We start from the raw sequence: 17,073 nt of genomic DNA, 5'->3' as shown, positions 1-17,073 counted from the left end.
CAATTAAATTTAAAATGCTTGTTAACCTTTACTTATTTTTAATCCTATAAATTTATTATTCTGAACCAGAATGTTATTAAATTCTCACTTGGTTATGATTCTGACTGTTGTTTTAGGAATGCTGTTTCTATTGAGCAGATGTTTGACATCAAATTTAATCTTTTTTTTCTCTCTTCTAGGTAAAAGATAGAGTATATCAAGGTAAATTTTTAGGTTTCTTAAACTTGTATTGTATTGGTGTTTGATGTGTGTTTTATGTATGTTAGAAGTAGATACAGTGACTTTTAATGTCTATTACTTTTTTTACCTCCTGAAAATTTTACTATTCCTAGGTTGCTAGCATGGATAACTGAGTAGATGATGATGGTTCCAACTCTGAGATAGGAGATAAAGAGGAGGAACAAATTGTAGATAGGGAGATGATAAGTTTTAATTTGGGGCAGATTAACTTTGAATATTGATGTAATGCAGATGTATTACATTTGAAGAGTATTTCTATGCTAATGATTTAGTCATGCATTAAGTAATTGAATAGATAATTTAAAGAATGGTAATGTGAATCAGTATGCTTTCATTTCTGTTTTTCTTTGCAAAGAATTAAATGATTCCATTTTCTGAAAAGAAAGTGTTTTGAGAAGGGAGGAATATCAAGCTACAACACTTTACTGTATTTCCCATCTGTGAAATAAGCTTAAATTGAAATATCATTTTGGATGGGAAGGGTACCTGGGATTGAACTCTGGGGCACTCTACTGAGCCACATCCCAAACCCCCTATATTTAGAGACCAAGTCTCACTTAGTTGCTTAGTGTCTCGCTCTTGCTGAGGCTGGCTTTGAACTTGGGATCCTTCTAGCTCAGCCTCCTGATCCACTGGGATTACAGGTGTGCACCACCGCGCCCAGCAAAATGTCATTGTTCTTATATTTTTCTTAAATTTTAATAATTTTATACTCTAATTGCTAATAAGCATAGATTGCTTTTTAAAAGCATAATAGTTATGCTAAGAAGTATTTCCTCATAGTATCATATAACATGTCTTTGCTTTTAGTAGATTGAGTAATTGGATTTCATTTAGTGATTGTAATAATCTTGTGTATTTCCCCCTTTTAGTCACTGAACAGCAAATTGCCCAAAAGATAATCAATTTCATGAAAGAAGATGAAGAACTGATTCAGAAATTTTCAAAGTATGAAGAGAAGGTATAATTATTTTTTTGTTTCTTTCTCCCTTGGTTCTAGCTTGAATCATTTCTACCTGTTTTAATTTAAAAATCATATTTTAAAGTTTTTACTTCATTATTTCCTACAAATCATCCAAATTCTAAGCAGTCATATGTATTAAGTACTGCTTTCTTCTGGAAAGGGTCACTTGTCTGGAAGTAACTTGTATAGTAGCACTATAATTTGTGTATCTTAATTCTGAATGCTTTATTTACATAGATAAAGGAATCAGAGAAACAGATCCAAGAAACCATGAAACAAAATATGATTCTTTCTGATGAAGCAACTAAATATAAGGTAAAAATCCCTTCTTTGGGGGGAATTACATTCTAAACTCAAAAGTAAATGTAATGAGTGAGTAATCTTGACACCTTTTTTCCCAGGATAAAATAAAGCTTCTTGAAAAAGCTAAAGAATTTCTGGATGAGAGAGCTAAAAGTCTTCATGTTATGTTAGAATCTGAAAGAGAACAGAATGCTAAGAATCACGACTTGGTAAGAGTTTTGCTGCTAAGTGTTGCTTTAATTTGGCTTTTGAAATATTTTGTAAAATTGGTTAAGTTGAACTTAGTCCAGCTGTTAACTAAAGTAAGATTAGGAGTCAAGGAAGTTGAACCCACATCTGTGCCCATTTTGTGGAACTTTTAAGTACTGATACAACAAATTATTTTTATGGGCCTAGGAAATATTTTTATTCTCAACCTTGGATAATTTTCATATTGCTTTGCTCTGCCCTTGGAAACATGCAGATCAACTAAAAAACTATTGTCCAATTGAACAGTATTTGTTTACTTTTTACTTGAAAGAGTAATGAATTAATCAATTTTCTGTACTTAAAAAAATTTTACTTACATTTTTCATTTTCAATTTCTATAAGTTTCTGTAATTACATAAAAGTTGCAAAAGATAGTAGAGAGTGTGTTCTGAAATATCCTACCCCCAAGTAAGCTTGATCACCTAGCTGAGGTAGTATTTATCAGATTTCTTCACTGTAAAAATTCTTTCCAATCCTTTTCATATTATATTCTTTGGAAGTTACCATGCACAGCCCACAGTTAAAGTATGAAGAGTTACGAGCTCAGGATGCAGCTCATGGTAGAGCACTTGCCTAGCATGCATGAGGCCCAGGATTCAATCCCAGGCATTGCAAACAAAGATTGGGGAGTTATGTCCACTTCCTTAAGGAGCGAATATCTTTATAAATTTTTGGGAATTCTTCTGTATGTGAGATTAGTCTATTCTCCATTAAATTTTATCATTTTTTACTTCAGATAAGAAAATTTTAAAAATGATCTTAGGAAATTTTTTTCTCTATCACTAGAAAAAAAATTACTAATTTGAACTGGTTTATTTGAAACAGTAATTAATTAATTTTCTATGCTTTAAAACATTTTATTATTGCATTATGATTTTCTATACTTTGACCTTTTTTTCTGGTTATCTCATAAACAGTAAGGTTGTGGATGCCATGAAATATTTATGACTTCATTTTCCCTCATCTCTTTCAGTTCTTGATTTTTTGCTTAGTTCAAAGCTGGATCCCCTGCATTACTGAAATGTAATGGGATGGCTTGACAAATATTTTGTTGTGTTTATCTTTTTTAGTATATATATATATATGTGTGTACACACACACACACATACACACACACGCACACACGCACACACACACACACACACACATATCACTATTTCTACTGAAATCCTAATGCATATTTTGTGTTCTGTTTTCACCTGGCAGATAATTGAAAATAAGAAATCTATAGAGAAGCTTGAAGATGTCATTTCAGTGAATACTTCTGAATTTTCAGAGGTAAAGCTGCCAACTCTTGCTAATGGGATAGTTGGCATAATGGGATATTAATACTACATCTTAGTTTTGTTGCGGACCAAAAATTTGAAGTGTGCTAAAATGTGCAAAAAATGAGAACTATATGATGTCTGGTTTGGGAAAATATAACTTTGTTTTTTCTTTGGAATTAATTCACTAACTCTAGTGTTTTGCATTAGCTTCAAATTGTCTTTAATGAAGCTAAGCTTCGTGAAGAGAAGGTGAAGTTGGAATGCTGTCAGCTTCAGAAAGAAAATACCATACTTAAGACGACGAAAGAGCAGGTAAAGAAAATTTGATGTCATACATAATGTAAACTAGAGAAGTGAATATCATTATCTTGTATCTTTCTTGGATCTGTTTCTGAGGTAAGGAATATTCATGTAGGACCTTTTCTAGATATGCAAAGTTTAAACATGCTCCCTAAATTGAGTGCATATATATGTTCTCCATCTGTTTTGGATTTTTGGATTATTGCTTTTCTTATCAAATGTCAATCAGTTATTAACTTGCATAGCCTCAAAGAAACTTTTTAAACCAAAAAATTAAGTATTTTATGATCCTCTTTTGAGTAGTTACTGATTCACTGGCCAAGGGAAGATTACATGATAAGGAGTCTAAATTTAGGAGACAGTCATATGTGCCCAGCCATTCCTGCTGGAGGTAAATTATTTGAATTGGCAGCAATTTTCTGGGGAATGCAATAAACAGGGTCAACTTCCTGAGAACTCTGATGTTCTTACTGCAGCTGTGAGAGTTGGGGCCACTCTGCCCTCTTCCTTAACCAAGGTCTCAACCCCCTCAATTGAGGCAGGCCACCGAGGAGTATGGTTCTCTATTTCTTTGTCTAAGTCTTGTAGTCCTGATGTATCCAGTGCAGAAACCCCTCCCTAACCCACAGGAATTCATGTGTTTTGACTTTTCAGTTGCAGCAGGAAGTCAAAGACTGGTGTACATCACACGCTGAGCTCAGTGAACACATCAAATCATTTGAGAAGTCCCAGAAAGATTTACTTGTATTTCTTAATCACAAAGATGATACTATTAATGTAAGTTTATACTCCAAATACATGTTTCATCTCATGATTTCTCCTGGAATCTTCTGAATTAAAATCGAGAGTCTTCCAACCTTTTGCTTCTTTTCTAGGCTTTGACTAATTATATCACACAGTTGAATCGGTTACAATGTGAATCTGAATCTGAGGATCAAAATAGAGAAGATGAGTCAGATGAATTAACCAACGGAGAGGTAGCAGGTAAGATCAGTCTCAGGGAGGTTGAATCCTTTTTTTGCTTTCCTGTCTTTAATTAAATATTTATACAGATGCCGCTTTTCAGCTGGCTGATTTTCTTCTTAAGCTTCAGGGTTGTAGACACATATCACTGGATCTATAGATATGTCTGTTGCATTGGCAGAGGTGGGTTGCTGGGGTATAATGTAGCAATAGGCATGTGAAGAACACTGACCTTTTCTATCCCATTGAAAACTAGTAAGTACACTGCAGCTACAATAGTCACATCCTGTACAATACTTAGAGTATTGAACATTGTACAGTAACAGAAATTTATTTCTTATGCAGATGATAGTTGATTTTGATACTCATCATCTCTATGGCTCTGTGGTTTTAAGGTCCACAGTCAGTCTTAAGAGTCCAGAGGTAGTTGGAACCATAAACTAAGGCTGTGAGAACAGAGGCTAGAGACTATCAGAAAGCTAGAGAGAGGGAGTGTAACAGTGTTTACTGATGAGGAAAATATTTCTAGATGTTTTCTCCCAAGTTGGATATTGCTTACATAGCAAGTATTTCAAACCACACCTGGTAGTAGATTCAGGGAGAAAATAGAGGATTGAATCTTTCTAAATAAGACACTTACTTGCCCAGGTGAAGATAGATCTGAGAGAGAAGAATAGCTTTTATCTTACAAGAATAGCATAGATAACATTTTAGTTGTGCAAACTAGAAATTCACCTTTTTTTTGTTTTGTTTTTAAGACAGACACAGTACTTTTATTTATTTTTATGCTGAGGATCAAACTCAGTGCCTCACACATGCTAGGTGAGCACTCTACCACTGAGCCACAACCCCAGCCTGAAATTCACCTCTCTCTCTCCTTTTTTTTTTTAAATCTAAGCTTGCAATTCTCTTAAAAGTCATTAGTCTAATCAGTTTAGTTATTTAATTGATTTTTTTTCTTCTGGTGTTTGAACACAATCATTATTTAGTTTGGGGAAGTTAGGAGAATATAGAGTTAAAAGTAAGGAAAGAAAAAGCTAAAGTCTTTTGTTTTTTAGGTGATCGGAACGAGAAGATCAAAGATCAAATTAAGCAGATGATGGATGTCTCTCGGGTATAGTTCTTTGTAAGAGTCCCATAGTGCCTGTGAATTCTTCCTGTGCCTCACTTTTAAGAATACCTCTCTTTTCTGCAATTTTTAGACACAAACTACAATATCAGTAGTTGAAGAGGATCTAAAACTTTTACAACTTATGCTAAGAGCCTCGATGTCCACAAAATGTAATCTAAAAGGTGGGTTCTTTTTGAGAAGAAATTGCCATGTTGGAAAGACATAAAATTTTATTGGAAAGATAAAGAATGGCTTCTTGCTTTCATGCTTCTTACTTTTCTTGGCACTACTCCCTCAAACAAGTTCTTAAGTCCTTGTACACATATAGAGATAAGCTGTTTTATCCTTTACAGACCAAATAAAGAAATTAGAAGGTGACTGCAATTCACTACAGTCTTCTAAAGTTGGACTGGAAGAGGAATGCAAAACTCTAAGGCAGAAAGTGGAGATTTTAAATGAACTCTACCAGAAAAATGAGATGGCACTACAAAAGTAAGATTTTCATTGTTTGTTATTGTTATCACTGTGTGAACTAATAGATAATTTTATGTTTTCTTAAGATTATTTACAATTTCTTCTAGTTGTAATAAGTAGAGATTTGTCTTTTTTCCTTTGTGTTTTGTTTCCTATAAGTTGCATTTTTCTTTCCATTGTCAGTCTTAAGAGTCCTGAGGTAGTTGGAACCATAAACTAAGGCTGTGAGGACATTGTAATCAATTGTCAAATTCATATGAAGGCTGGAAGTGGTAAAATGGTATTAACAGTCACTGATGTGGAAATACCTCTCAAAGTTCTAGACCCTTTCTATGATCTCCCTATTTATTTTAATTACCTTTCATTGTGATCAGTTATGTAATTCTAATGTTTTGAACTTGTATCTCTAACTCTGGACCTTTAAAAATACTGAGTGATTTGGAATGACATGTTTTAGTAGAATAAAAACTTCAAAAAGGGATAATATTTACTTATTGATGGTACAAGTTTTGGACTTGACTATCTCAGATGTTCACACAAAATTGAACTGTGGCAAGGACCTTAGGAGTTATGATTACAGAAGTACTTGTTTGTAGAATATATTTATATATTAATCTTCTTAGTGTGGAGCTAGTTATTTTTTGAAAGTTCATTTGAAGTTTTTAATCCACAAAAATACTTGGATTCTCTAAAAATAGGTTGTGTCAGATTTTATTTGTTTGCACCTGATTTTACTCTTCGGTATATATATCTTGTAAAGCAAAGACAGACCTTCTTACAGACCTAACTATTTTTAGGTATTTTGACTTCTGTTGCCTAATTAATGCATTAAATATTGAAACCTTTCCATTAACTTTTCTAAAATTCTGTGATCTCCAAGCGACCTTTTTAGAATCTCAAATTTTTGTTCAGGCCAGTTCTAAATTCCTGGCCTGTTTCAAAGAAACATTTCTCATTTTATCACTTTTTTTTAAAAGAACACTTGTTTTCTCTGTCCCTACTAGTAATCTGAATGACCTAAATGGCAATTAATTTTTTTGTAATGCAGTTAAATTGTAGCACTATTTTTCTCAACTCCTCCAAAATTCATTCAGTCATCATCGGTGGTTTTTACTCTTTTTACTCATCCCCAGGTACTATGTTAGTTCATGCCTGTGTCATCTTTTCTGTTTCTAACCTAGATCATCTGTCTTCATTCTCCATTTTTTATATTTGTATATAACTTATTTCAAATTCTTAGTAGTTTTCTCTATAGCCGCTTGAGTGGACTTTCTAAAATATAAGTCTGTCCATGTCAATATGTGCGTGTGGTTTATGAAGAATTTGCTTTCTATTTGATGACCTGTTCTTTTTTTCTTCCTTGTATCTTTTTAATAGTTTAAATATTTTTAATTATTTTCCTCATCCCCTGTATAAGCTTGATGTAATCATAAATTATAATGGAATTATAATTATATAATTATAATTTTATTCATCTTCTCATAATTTAAAGGCCATGGTATATATTCTGGATTTAATAAAAACCTGACATAGATTAATAGGTTTATTTTTTTTTATGGGCTTTAAGTAGCTCCTGAATCAGATAACTGTTGTGCCATTGTATGTTAGTACTTCATATACTGTGAACTCCACAAGACATTCATTCAATTTATACACATATTTAAAGTTTCTGTAGTTCTGCATTCTACACTGTTGGTTTCTTATTTGAAATTATTTTCATTCTATTTGAACATTGTCCTTTAATGATAGATTTGATTAGTGTATCAAAGGTAGTACAAGGATAAACAGAGAATAGTATTTTATTCACTAAATATTACTACCTTTATAATCTGTATTAGGTTGACATGAACTTCATGATTAGAGTTAAAACCAGTTTCCATTTTTAAAGGATCTTTCTTTTGGCTACTGAATTTTGACTGTTACTTAGTTTTAGCAATTTAAAAATATCCAATTAATTACCATCTGTTTTAAATTTTTTCTTTAAGGAGTCCATTATCATTGTTGTTTGGTCTTATCCCTCTTCTAGTTTCTGTAGTCCTTTCTCTTTTTTTTAACAGTTGTATTGGGAAGTGCCTAGGTGTAGTTTTCCCCACCCCACCCACTTTTCCTCTTGCAGTTATGTTGCTTGGGATGAATTTTCGAGTCTTTTTCTAAATGTTGATTTTACCTCATTCTCTCTTCTGATTATAATAATGCATATTAGAATTTGATTTCCCCTGCCTCCTACATTCTGGATTTACTTCTTCTGGATATTTTCTTCTGACCTGTCTTAAAAGTGCTAGGATTTATTTTACTTCCCAAATCTGCTGCTAAAATCATTCATTGAGTTTAGGATTTTAAAAAATTCAGGGTTTAAAATATTATTTTAGTTGTAGATGGACACAATATATTATTTTTTATAGGATTTTTTTAAGAGAGAGAGAAAGAGAATTTTAATATTTATTTTTTAGTTTTTGGCAGACACAACATCTTTGTTTGCATGGGGTGCTGAGGATTGAACCTGGGCCGCACGCATGCCAGTCGAGCACGCTACCGCTTGAGCCACATCCCCAGCCCGACACAATATTTTATTTATTTTATGTGGTGTTGAGGACTGATCCCAGTGCCCCACACATGTGGGGCCTGTGCTTCACCACTGAGCCACAACCCCAGTCCTATTTCAGTACTACAGCTCAAACCCAGGACCTTGAGCCATGTGCTCTACTATTGAGCTACCTCCCCAGACTCCTTGCTCTTTCTCATAAGGGACTAGGGTCTTACTGCTTTCTAAGCTATCTTTAATCTCATAATTCTGCCTCTGCCTCCTGAGTATCTTCGACTGTAGGTAGGTCACCACACCCAACTATTTATTGGTTTTATAGTTTCTAATCCTTTGACAAAATTCATAATCTTTTTTTTTCCTCTTTTGTGGTGCTGGGGTTTGAACCCAGAGCCTTGTGCATGCAAGGCAGCACTCTACCAACTAAACTATATTCCCAGCCCTGAAATTCATATTCTTGACTTTACTTTTTTGACTATATAAAGCGCAGTGATTTTAAAACATGTGCGGATAACCCCATTAGCTGGTTTCCTTTTCTGTGGCATTTTTTCTCTCAGAATTTTGTCTTATGGAGTGCCTGGTCAGTTTTGATTGGCCAACATTGTTGTGATAATTATAGATGAAATTTGAGGACTAAGACGAAGTTATCTTCTTATAGAAAAGTGTTGAGGTTACTTGAGTAAGTTTGTCACTTTAAACTTAGTCAGCAATTAAGATAATTCAAAAGTGACTTGTCTTTTCAATGTTTCAGTATTGTTCCTTTTGGATTTTTTGCCTGTTCATCACTTAAGTGTGCAGTACTTTCTAATCTAAACTCAAAGGCTAGGGCTTTTATTAAGGGTCCCTTTATTGGTAGCCTCTTTTTTCCTCTAAGCCCAGGAATTTAATGAAGGCTTGGTTCAGACTCATATCTTTGTGTTATCTTTAATAGGAGAAAGGTACCTTAAAGTGCCAGCCTTACTTGTAATTATGAGTTTCCTTTTTCTAATGGATCTTGGCCACATACGTATATCTTCACTGACTTTTTAGCTTGGATCCCTTCAAACACAATTTTATATTCTTATAAAGATGTTTTGATTGTTCTTAGTGCTCTCAGACTAACTCTTTGATAATTGGAAACAAAATTCTCTCTGTCCTTCAAGATTCAGTTTTCTCCATATTCTTTCTTAAGCCAGTGGGGAAAATTATTATATTCCTTTAGGCATCATTTATACCTGAAACAGTGAGCTCTTTTATTCTTTAGCATCTTACAAGGTAACTAGTATATTATAGCCACTCATAAAATACTTGCTGAAGAATTAAATGAGAAGCTATATAAGAATATATAATCCCCTTTTTCTATTTGGTATCAGTAATCCTTTTTTACTGTAGTTCTGATTTATGGAAAATTAAGTTTCAAGTTAATTATCTTTTGAATTGGAACTATGGCTAAAGTAGTACAAGGATAGCAGAAAATAGTATTTTTTAAATCATTAAATGTGGCTACCTTTGTGTCAGTAGATGAACATCTTGAGTTTCATGATCAGAGTTAAAACTTGTCAGTAGATAATACTCTGATAGTGGGTCAGTTTAGCTTCTTTTTCTGGTTGATAGACATTATCAAAACTCAGATTTGTCTTTTTGCTTAATTTACAATTCTTTTGAAATAGATATCTAAAGTGTGAAAAATGTTCTGTGGTTAATTGCATAGCTAAAAGATATATTCTAGAAGATTTTTTCTTTGACTGACTATATGTTTATTATGGTACCAGTCTTGGATTGAGAAAAGAGTTCCTCCATGACAAAGATATACTTAGTGTCCTACCCATGGCAGAAACGAGAAAAGAATTATCCCCTGCTTTATCCTAATATGTTTAATTATGTTAGGTTGATCAGTCCTGATCTTCCACATTGAAGTAAAGTGAGTTTTTATTATCTTACACACAGGAGACTTGCCCTTGGGGCACATGTTGTTTTCACATTTATTTTATTTACTGGTAAGTAGAGAATTAAGAGGAGAAGTTAGAAAATGTAAGTGATTTGCCAGAGTTTGATTTATGAAATTGCAGGTTTGAATTCCTATTTTATGTGTCTAAGCATTTTATAGAATTGTGGGAAGTGATATTCACAAAGAGAAACTTTTGATTTGATAACTGGTTTTATTTTAGGAAACAGAGTCAAGAAGAATGTGAGAGACTAGAAAAAGAGCAGCAGCTGTCAGCTGCAGATGAAAAGGTGGTTTCCGATGTACAGGAAGTTAAAAATTACAAGTGAGTTCAGTTTCTAAAGGAGGGTGTCAGTGTCTAATGAATTAGTGTTAGCTTTCTTTTTAATCTTTTTTTTTTTTACATTATGTAGATAGAAGAAAATAGCATGGAAGTATAAATAACGAGAGGATATGAACACATTCAATTCACACAGGAGAAAAAATAAATTTCAACTTAACAAATGAAAAATGTTAACAAAAATTTACTTGTACCCAGTGGGCAAGACCATAGGGAACTTGGTCAATGCAAACAGTTCTGGGGGTTTTGTATGTTGTAGTAATTCTTTAAGAAATCAGTTTGCTGTGTGTTATATCAAGACCCACAAAAGTGTGGCATTTGATAGACCTTGGAAATCTTCTATGGATATAATTTGAAAAAAAGAAAAAGTTTTAAGGAGGAAGATATTTCTAGCAGAATTACTTGAGAACACACTGATGAACAGTTAAGGAAATTATAATTTATCAATTCAGAATCTCTAGCAATTAAATGATAAAGAAGTTATTAGTATTAGGTTTTTATTTTATTTATTTATTTTTGGTGCTTTACTACTAAGCTACATCCTTAGACCTTTTTTTTACTTTGAGACACAGGGTCTCAGTTGCATAGGTTCCCACTTAATTGCTGAGACTGACCTCGAACTTGTGATCCTCCTGCCTCAGCTTCCCAATCATTGGGACTACTGGCATGTGGCATTGCACCTGGCCTGTAGTATTAGTTTTGATCACACTGGATTCATATAACTATAGAAATGTTTTTCTTATGTACGATAAAAGTCTTTAAAAGTATAGCTGATGGAATAAAGGGGAAATGGTCAGAATGTTTCAAATTTTATTCAATTGTTGTAATTCTTAGGCAGAGAATTGAAGAGATGGAAGAAGAATTACAGAAAACTGAGCGCTCATTTAAAAACCAGGTAGTAATTAATACTGTCCTGTAGTTGCAGAATTCTTTGATATCTAATACAGACAATTATAGGCTATAATAATGAATTCCTAAAAACATTTTTTTAATGTGTTGTCTTTTTCAGATTGCTATGCATGAGAAGAAAGCTCATGATAATTGGGTAAGATTTTTTTCCCCTTTTCTTTATTTTTTGCATAGCCTACCGCAACTGAATTTGAATATTTTCTCTTTAATAGCTCAAAGCTCGTTCTGCAGAAAGAGCTATAGCTGAAGAGAAAAGGGAAGCTGCTAATTTGAGACAGAAGTATGTGATTTTTGGTATCTTACTGTATGTTTTATAGTGTTTTAAGGTTATGCTAGATATTATCTATGATTGCTGTTTCATAATTCAGCCCATTCTTTCTCAATATTCAAGACTACTGGAAATGACCCAAAAGATGGCAATGCGGCAAGATGAACCTGTGATTGTAAAACCAATGCCAGGGAGACCAAATTTACAAAATCCTCCTCGGAGAGGTAGGGGGCACTTTGTAAAAGGAGCTATTTTATTTCTTGGTGCAGAATGTATGTAAGTTACTTTTTATTTCTGTGTGTAATGGTTATGAAATAATCTGAATGATTTGCTAAAGCGGGAGGTGTGGGGGTTGGTGTCAGGGAGAAGGCTGCCTTAAAGTAGTAACACGGCATTGTTGTCTTTAGGTCCACTGAACCATAATGGCTCTTTTGGTCCATCCCCCGTGAGTGGTGGAGACTGTTCCCCTTCACTGACAGCAGAGCCAGCTGGGAGACCTCCTTCTGCTACTATTAATCAAAGAGATATGCCTAGAAATGGATTTGGTGAGCATTTACATGTTGCTTTATAGTAAACTACTTCAAGGTTTTGTTTTTTTTCCCTTTTGAATATTCTAATGAAAACATAGAATTGGGGCCTGTACAATATATAGAAGATAATTTCTTACTTTATCTTAATGAATGTTTTCTGTAAAATCTGTTCTAGAATAGAAAACATTTTTTTTTCCTCGAGGTCCCTGTATTGTTTTTTTCTTTTAAGTTTTACACTGTGAAGTGTAAACCTTTATCTTTAAATTAAATCTCTATGGTGTTCCTTTTCCAAATATTATAAAAGTAGCCTTAAACTTTATGTAGCATACATATTTCCAATATGAAATACTGAGTCTTATTTCCAATTCTAAATAGGACTGTAGTCTTGGTAAGATTGGAAGTCAGGTTATACAGACTAAAGAAAAGCCAACTTACACATACTTCAAGTCTGTAGCTTAAAGTTTAGGACCAGTACGTATTAATTTGCTATTCTATCAACCCAAGGCAGTTCTTTATTTTACTTAAGTCTCTTCATAAATTGTGATTTATGTATTGGGCAACCCATTTTTTTAAAATATTTTTAATTGTAGATGGTGTGGTGCTGAGAATCAAACCCAGTGCCTCACACATGCTAGGCAAACACTCTGCAACTGAGCTACAACCCCAACCCCTGAGCAACCCATTTTTAATGTTGCTTTCTAGTTATTGTTGAACCCTGACCTGTCCACCAGTGGTTTATTTCTTCTGAAAAATACATACAAGGGCTCTGATCTTTTTTCCCAAGGGTCAATGGATGGACCTTTACCTCGTACTCAATGGTCTTCTGAAGCATCTGGGAAACCCGTTGCCTCTGGTAAAGAGACCAAGTAATTTCAAAGAATCTGTAATTGTGGATGCAGGATTTTTATTCTCTTCATGTTAGAATAAGTCTGAATCCATTCTTTGATCTCTAACAGACCCAGGAAGTGGTCCAGCTCACATGAACAGCAGCTCCAAAAGTTCTTCTCCAGCTAAGGTGACGGATAAGGGCAAGGTAAGTTCTGTAGTTATTGTGAATCACGTGGTCGTGCAGGAACATGTTGCTTTCCTACAGTACTTGCTCTTTGCTTTATCCTTCTTTGTGTTCTATTTGTACTATCCCATTTGTTTTTTAAAAAGCAAACTGTTCCCCAAGAACCTGAGACCCCCTCAGTTTCTACCATTACTTCTTTAACTGAGCATCCAGTTGGAGTAAGTACTTAGAGGTTGAGAACTGAACTGGGTTTTATTCTGTGCATTTCTGGGAAGGATATTCAGAGCATGACACTGATCTTGTTTGCTTTAAATTGCATGCAATATTGAGCTTACTTTTCTCCTTGGAAATGTGGCTTAAGTGTGTACAACTATAATGAACTACAGAATGTGAAAAGTTATCACTCTAACTTTATATGGTGTTTTATGTTGAATGTTCTAAGGCAAAGTAAATTCATTATAAATTATATAATTCATCATTTTTATTTTTGTTTGGAAGAATGCTATTTAAGAATTCCTCCATTTGTGCAAACCCTATTTTGAGTGATTTGAATTAGATTGGTATCAGGTTTTCTGAAAGTGAAATACTCTTTCAGTGCAACAATGATAATCTGAAATGACCTCTTGAGCCAGTCCCAAGCAATGGTCTCATTTGTTCACATAAGTGCATTCTCTTGTAACTGTGTTGCTATTATATCTGGTAGGTCTTCTGCAGCTCTATAATAAAATAAATTTTTAATTGTTTAGTTTCAAACTCACTACTCATAGGAAATGATAAATCAATATCTCAAATGGTGTACAGTAAAATGAAAGTAAATATTAAAGCCTTGTCTTCCTAATTTGTGTATATAGCATTGTGTTGGAAAATACTTCTCAAGTTCCAGTGTATACATATTCCAGGAATATACATTTCTGGAGAAATCTAAGGGCAGCTTAGATAAGACCCCCAAACCCCTTTGTAGTAGAAGATTTAAAAGAGAGCAAACACCCGTTGTTATAGAGGAGTAGAGGTGGGAAAAGCATGGCTTGGAGGCAAACCTGGGATTGAGACCCTTTAATATGCAGTGTGGCCTTCAACAAATTATCATAATCCATTTGCTTTTGTTCCCTCTTATTTAAAACAAGACAGTCTACTTAAAGATCTCAGAGGTTGAATAATTATGAAAGACTTACTGAAGATACTCTGAATAGTAGCTATTATTACATGGGTACAGAATGTATTTTTCATTTTATTCTGTTCATTCTTAATATGGAAGTAATGAGCTACTGTGATGAAAGGGAAGTGATGGGGAGCGGGGGGACTCCCTTTGAAATAGGTTGTAGTGAATACAGCATGACATACTGGTCAGAAATCACCTCTGTTAATAACCTCTGCCAGTCCTCTTGCCTTTCCCTTTCCTGTGCAGATATAATCACTAACAAACTGCTCCCTCTTGTGGAATCCTTCTAACTTCTGTAAGCTGTCAGTGGGAATACACAGGAGGGGTGGGTAGAGTTTTGTTGCACTGATGGTATTCTCTGGACAGGTGCCTGTTTTGGGTTTTAGCTTTTATCGGTGTTGGTACTTTGTCTTAATACATAGGAATTTTAAAACTTTTAACTGCTTTCAAATCTTAAATTGCAGGTTAATATGGCTATGAAAGGGCCCCCTCCTTTCTCAGGGGTACCCTTCATGGGCCCCCCCATGGAACCCCCAATGGGACGGCCTCCACCACCTCCCTTTTGGTATGGACCGCCATTTCAGCTCGGTGGGCCTTTTGGGCCTCGGCCAATTCCTCCACCATTTGGTATGATGATCTGAACAGTAGTGATTGACTTATAAATCACATTCATCTTTCATTTCTATTGCTTGCTAAAACAGTTGGTTGCTATCTCAGGTCTTAACAATGAAAGGATACAACTGAGTACATTTTAACTTTTCCTCCAGTTTTCTGGGATATATGGGACACTACATAATCTTATACTGAGATAGGCAATAGCTATCTCAGACAAGGATAAGGGGCTATATAGAGAAAAGCCACAAATATTACTTCTGCAGATGTTTGTTGAAAATATGTTGATATGCACTGCAATAGATGGAAAGGTGGATGAGACACATGCCATAACTTAAAATTTTGTCACAGATATGAAAATCCTATAACATAAAGTTTGTAATCACCCATAATGGAAGCATAAGCAGTAGGTTATAGAATATAGAAAAGGAAAAGTCAAACCCTCCTTACCTTGAGAAAAGTCAGAGGGAAGTGTTAAAGAGGATTTAACAGTGACCTAATAAATGTTGCTGATTTAATTAGGTGGCTGTGGAAGGCCTTTTCCAGGGGGGCATGCACCTTGATTCTGATGGCATGTGTAAAGTCCATGCTGAAATACTTCATGAATTTTTAATGGATACAATAATAAATAGTGGGATTTCCTTTTATCAAAATTTCTTTGATGTAGTAAAGTTCTTATTTCATAATCTATCATCTTGTCATGGTAATATAGTACTTCCAAATATAAATGGAGCTCTTTTGAGATAGAAATAATTCTGCAATTATATAGTAGGGAAAGAAAAAAGATAAGCCTGGAGCTAGGTAGAGCCATGTTTAAATCCTTAATATGTTGCTTCATGGCTGGTTGGCCAGGCTATAACCTAAACTTGTTCTATTTCAGTTTGCCTCATCTGGCAAGTCAGGATGTTCACCAGTTGATGTTCTAGGCTTGGGAGAAATTAAAGACTATATTAACATACTTGAAATCACCCAAGTTCAGAAATTTCTGGGTATTTACATCACTTCCTTTTTATTTTCCAGGTCCTTGTATGCATCCACCAATAGGCTTCAGAGAATATGCACCAGGTGTTTCACCTGGACAATGGGATTTGCCTTTTGACCCTCGTGATTTTTTTCCAGGACCTGCACCATTTAGACCTTTAGGCTCATTTGGCCCAAGAGAGTACTTCATTCCTGGTGCCCCATTACCACCTCCAACTCATGGTCCCCAAGACTATGGGCCACCACCTGCTGCAAAAGACTTAATGTCTTCAGGCTTTAAAGATGAACCTCCACCTACACTCGATTCTCAGAGTAGTGAGGGCTGTTCACAGGCCTTAAAACAGGGCCCATAAAATTAACCTCTGACACTTAGTCAGAAAGTGGACTATGAACTATTCATTGTGTTGAAGGATTATTGGCTTGAAAATATAAAAGTTTATTTTAAATGCCTTATGTTTTTAGAATGAAGCTGCCTTGGCGCAGTATACATTTGGAGCCAACATATTTTCCCCCTAAATATCCCCCACTTAAACTAGAGTATCCTTCCAACTTTAAAACGTGCAATAAGGAATACCTTTGTTTTAGTTAATGTAGCATATACAATTGCTAAATGATTTAGAATGTCATAATTATGGACATTTCCTGTGGAAATGCTTTAAGAACATGTATTTCCATTATCCTATTTTTAGTGTATTCCAGTTGATAACAGAGAAATGGTGTTTTATAACCTTGATTTTTCTCTTTAAATATCTGGTCACAGAGACTGTTACGCTAAAAATGTTTACTCAAAGATCATAAACTTCATTTTCCTTCTTGCTGAAGTTCTTTGTTGTAATAGTTCATAAAAAATTGTTTATTAATATTTCCCAAGTGTCTGTTGATTCATTGGATCGTCATGAGACTTTGTGCCATTGGGGAAGCATGTAA

At 34.4% G+C, this 17,073-nt stretch overlaps 1 protein-coding gene across 1 annotated transcript in view; it reads left to right on the top strand.

The window, feature by feature from the left end:
• Positions 1-16,499, top strand: part of LOC143386333 (transport and Golgi organization protein 1 homolog) — a 39,406-nt gene extending 22,907 nt beyond the window's left edge. Inside the window, exons 8-29 of the mRNA XM_076841499.2 lie at positions 180-201; positions 1,113-1,201; positions 1,442-1,519; positions 1,606-1,716; positions 2,963-3,034; positions 3,232-3,336; positions 3,979-4,101; positions 4,200-4,308; positions 5,346-5,401; positions 5,490-5,580; positions 5,752-5,890; positions 10,559-10,660; positions 11,510-11,570; positions 11,685-11,720; positions 11,797-11,864; positions 11,976-12,076; positions 12,260-12,397; positions 13,167-13,235; positions 13,339-13,415; positions 13,541-13,612; positions 15,018-15,180; positions 16,186-16,499. Coding sequence (XP_076697614.2) covers positions 180-201; positions 1,113-1,201; positions 1,442-1,519; positions 1,606-1,716; positions 2,963-3,034; positions 3,232-3,336; positions 3,979-4,101; positions 4,200-4,308; positions 5,346-5,401; positions 5,490-5,580; positions 5,752-5,890; positions 10,559-10,660; positions 11,510-11,570; positions 11,685-11,720; positions 11,797-11,864; positions 11,976-12,076; positions 12,260-12,397; positions 13,167-13,235; positions 13,339-13,415; positions 13,541-13,612; positions 15,018-15,180; positions 16,186-16,499 — 2,196 coding nt within the window. The remainder of the gene's footprint in view (positions 1-179; positions 202-1,112; positions 1,202-1,441; positions 1,520-1,605; positions 1,717-2,962; positions 3,035-3,231; positions 3,337-3,978; positions 4,102-4,199; positions 4,309-5,345; positions 5,402-5,489; positions 5,581-5,751; positions 5,891-10,558; positions 10,661-11,509; positions 11,571-11,684; positions 11,721-11,796; positions 11,865-11,975; positions 12,077-12,259; positions 12,398-13,166; positions 13,236-13,338; positions 13,416-13,540; positions 13,613-15,017; positions 15,181-16,185) is intronic.
• The last annotated feature ends 574 nt before the right edge of the window (positions 16,500-17,073 follow it).

The sequence above is a fragment of the Callospermophilus lateralis genome, unplaced genomic scaffold (genome assembly GCF_048772815.1).
Source record: "Callospermophilus lateralis isolate mCalLat2 unplaced genomic scaffold, mCalLat2.hap1 Scaffold_101, whole genome shotgun sequence".
In the NCBI taxonomy this organism is placed as follows: domain Eukaryota; kingdom Metazoa; phylum Chordata; class Mammalia; order Rodentia; family Sciuridae; genus Callospermophilus; species Callospermophilus lateralis.
Note: the sequence above shows the minus strand (reverse complement) of the source record. Positions and strands in the feature narration are given on the sequence as shown.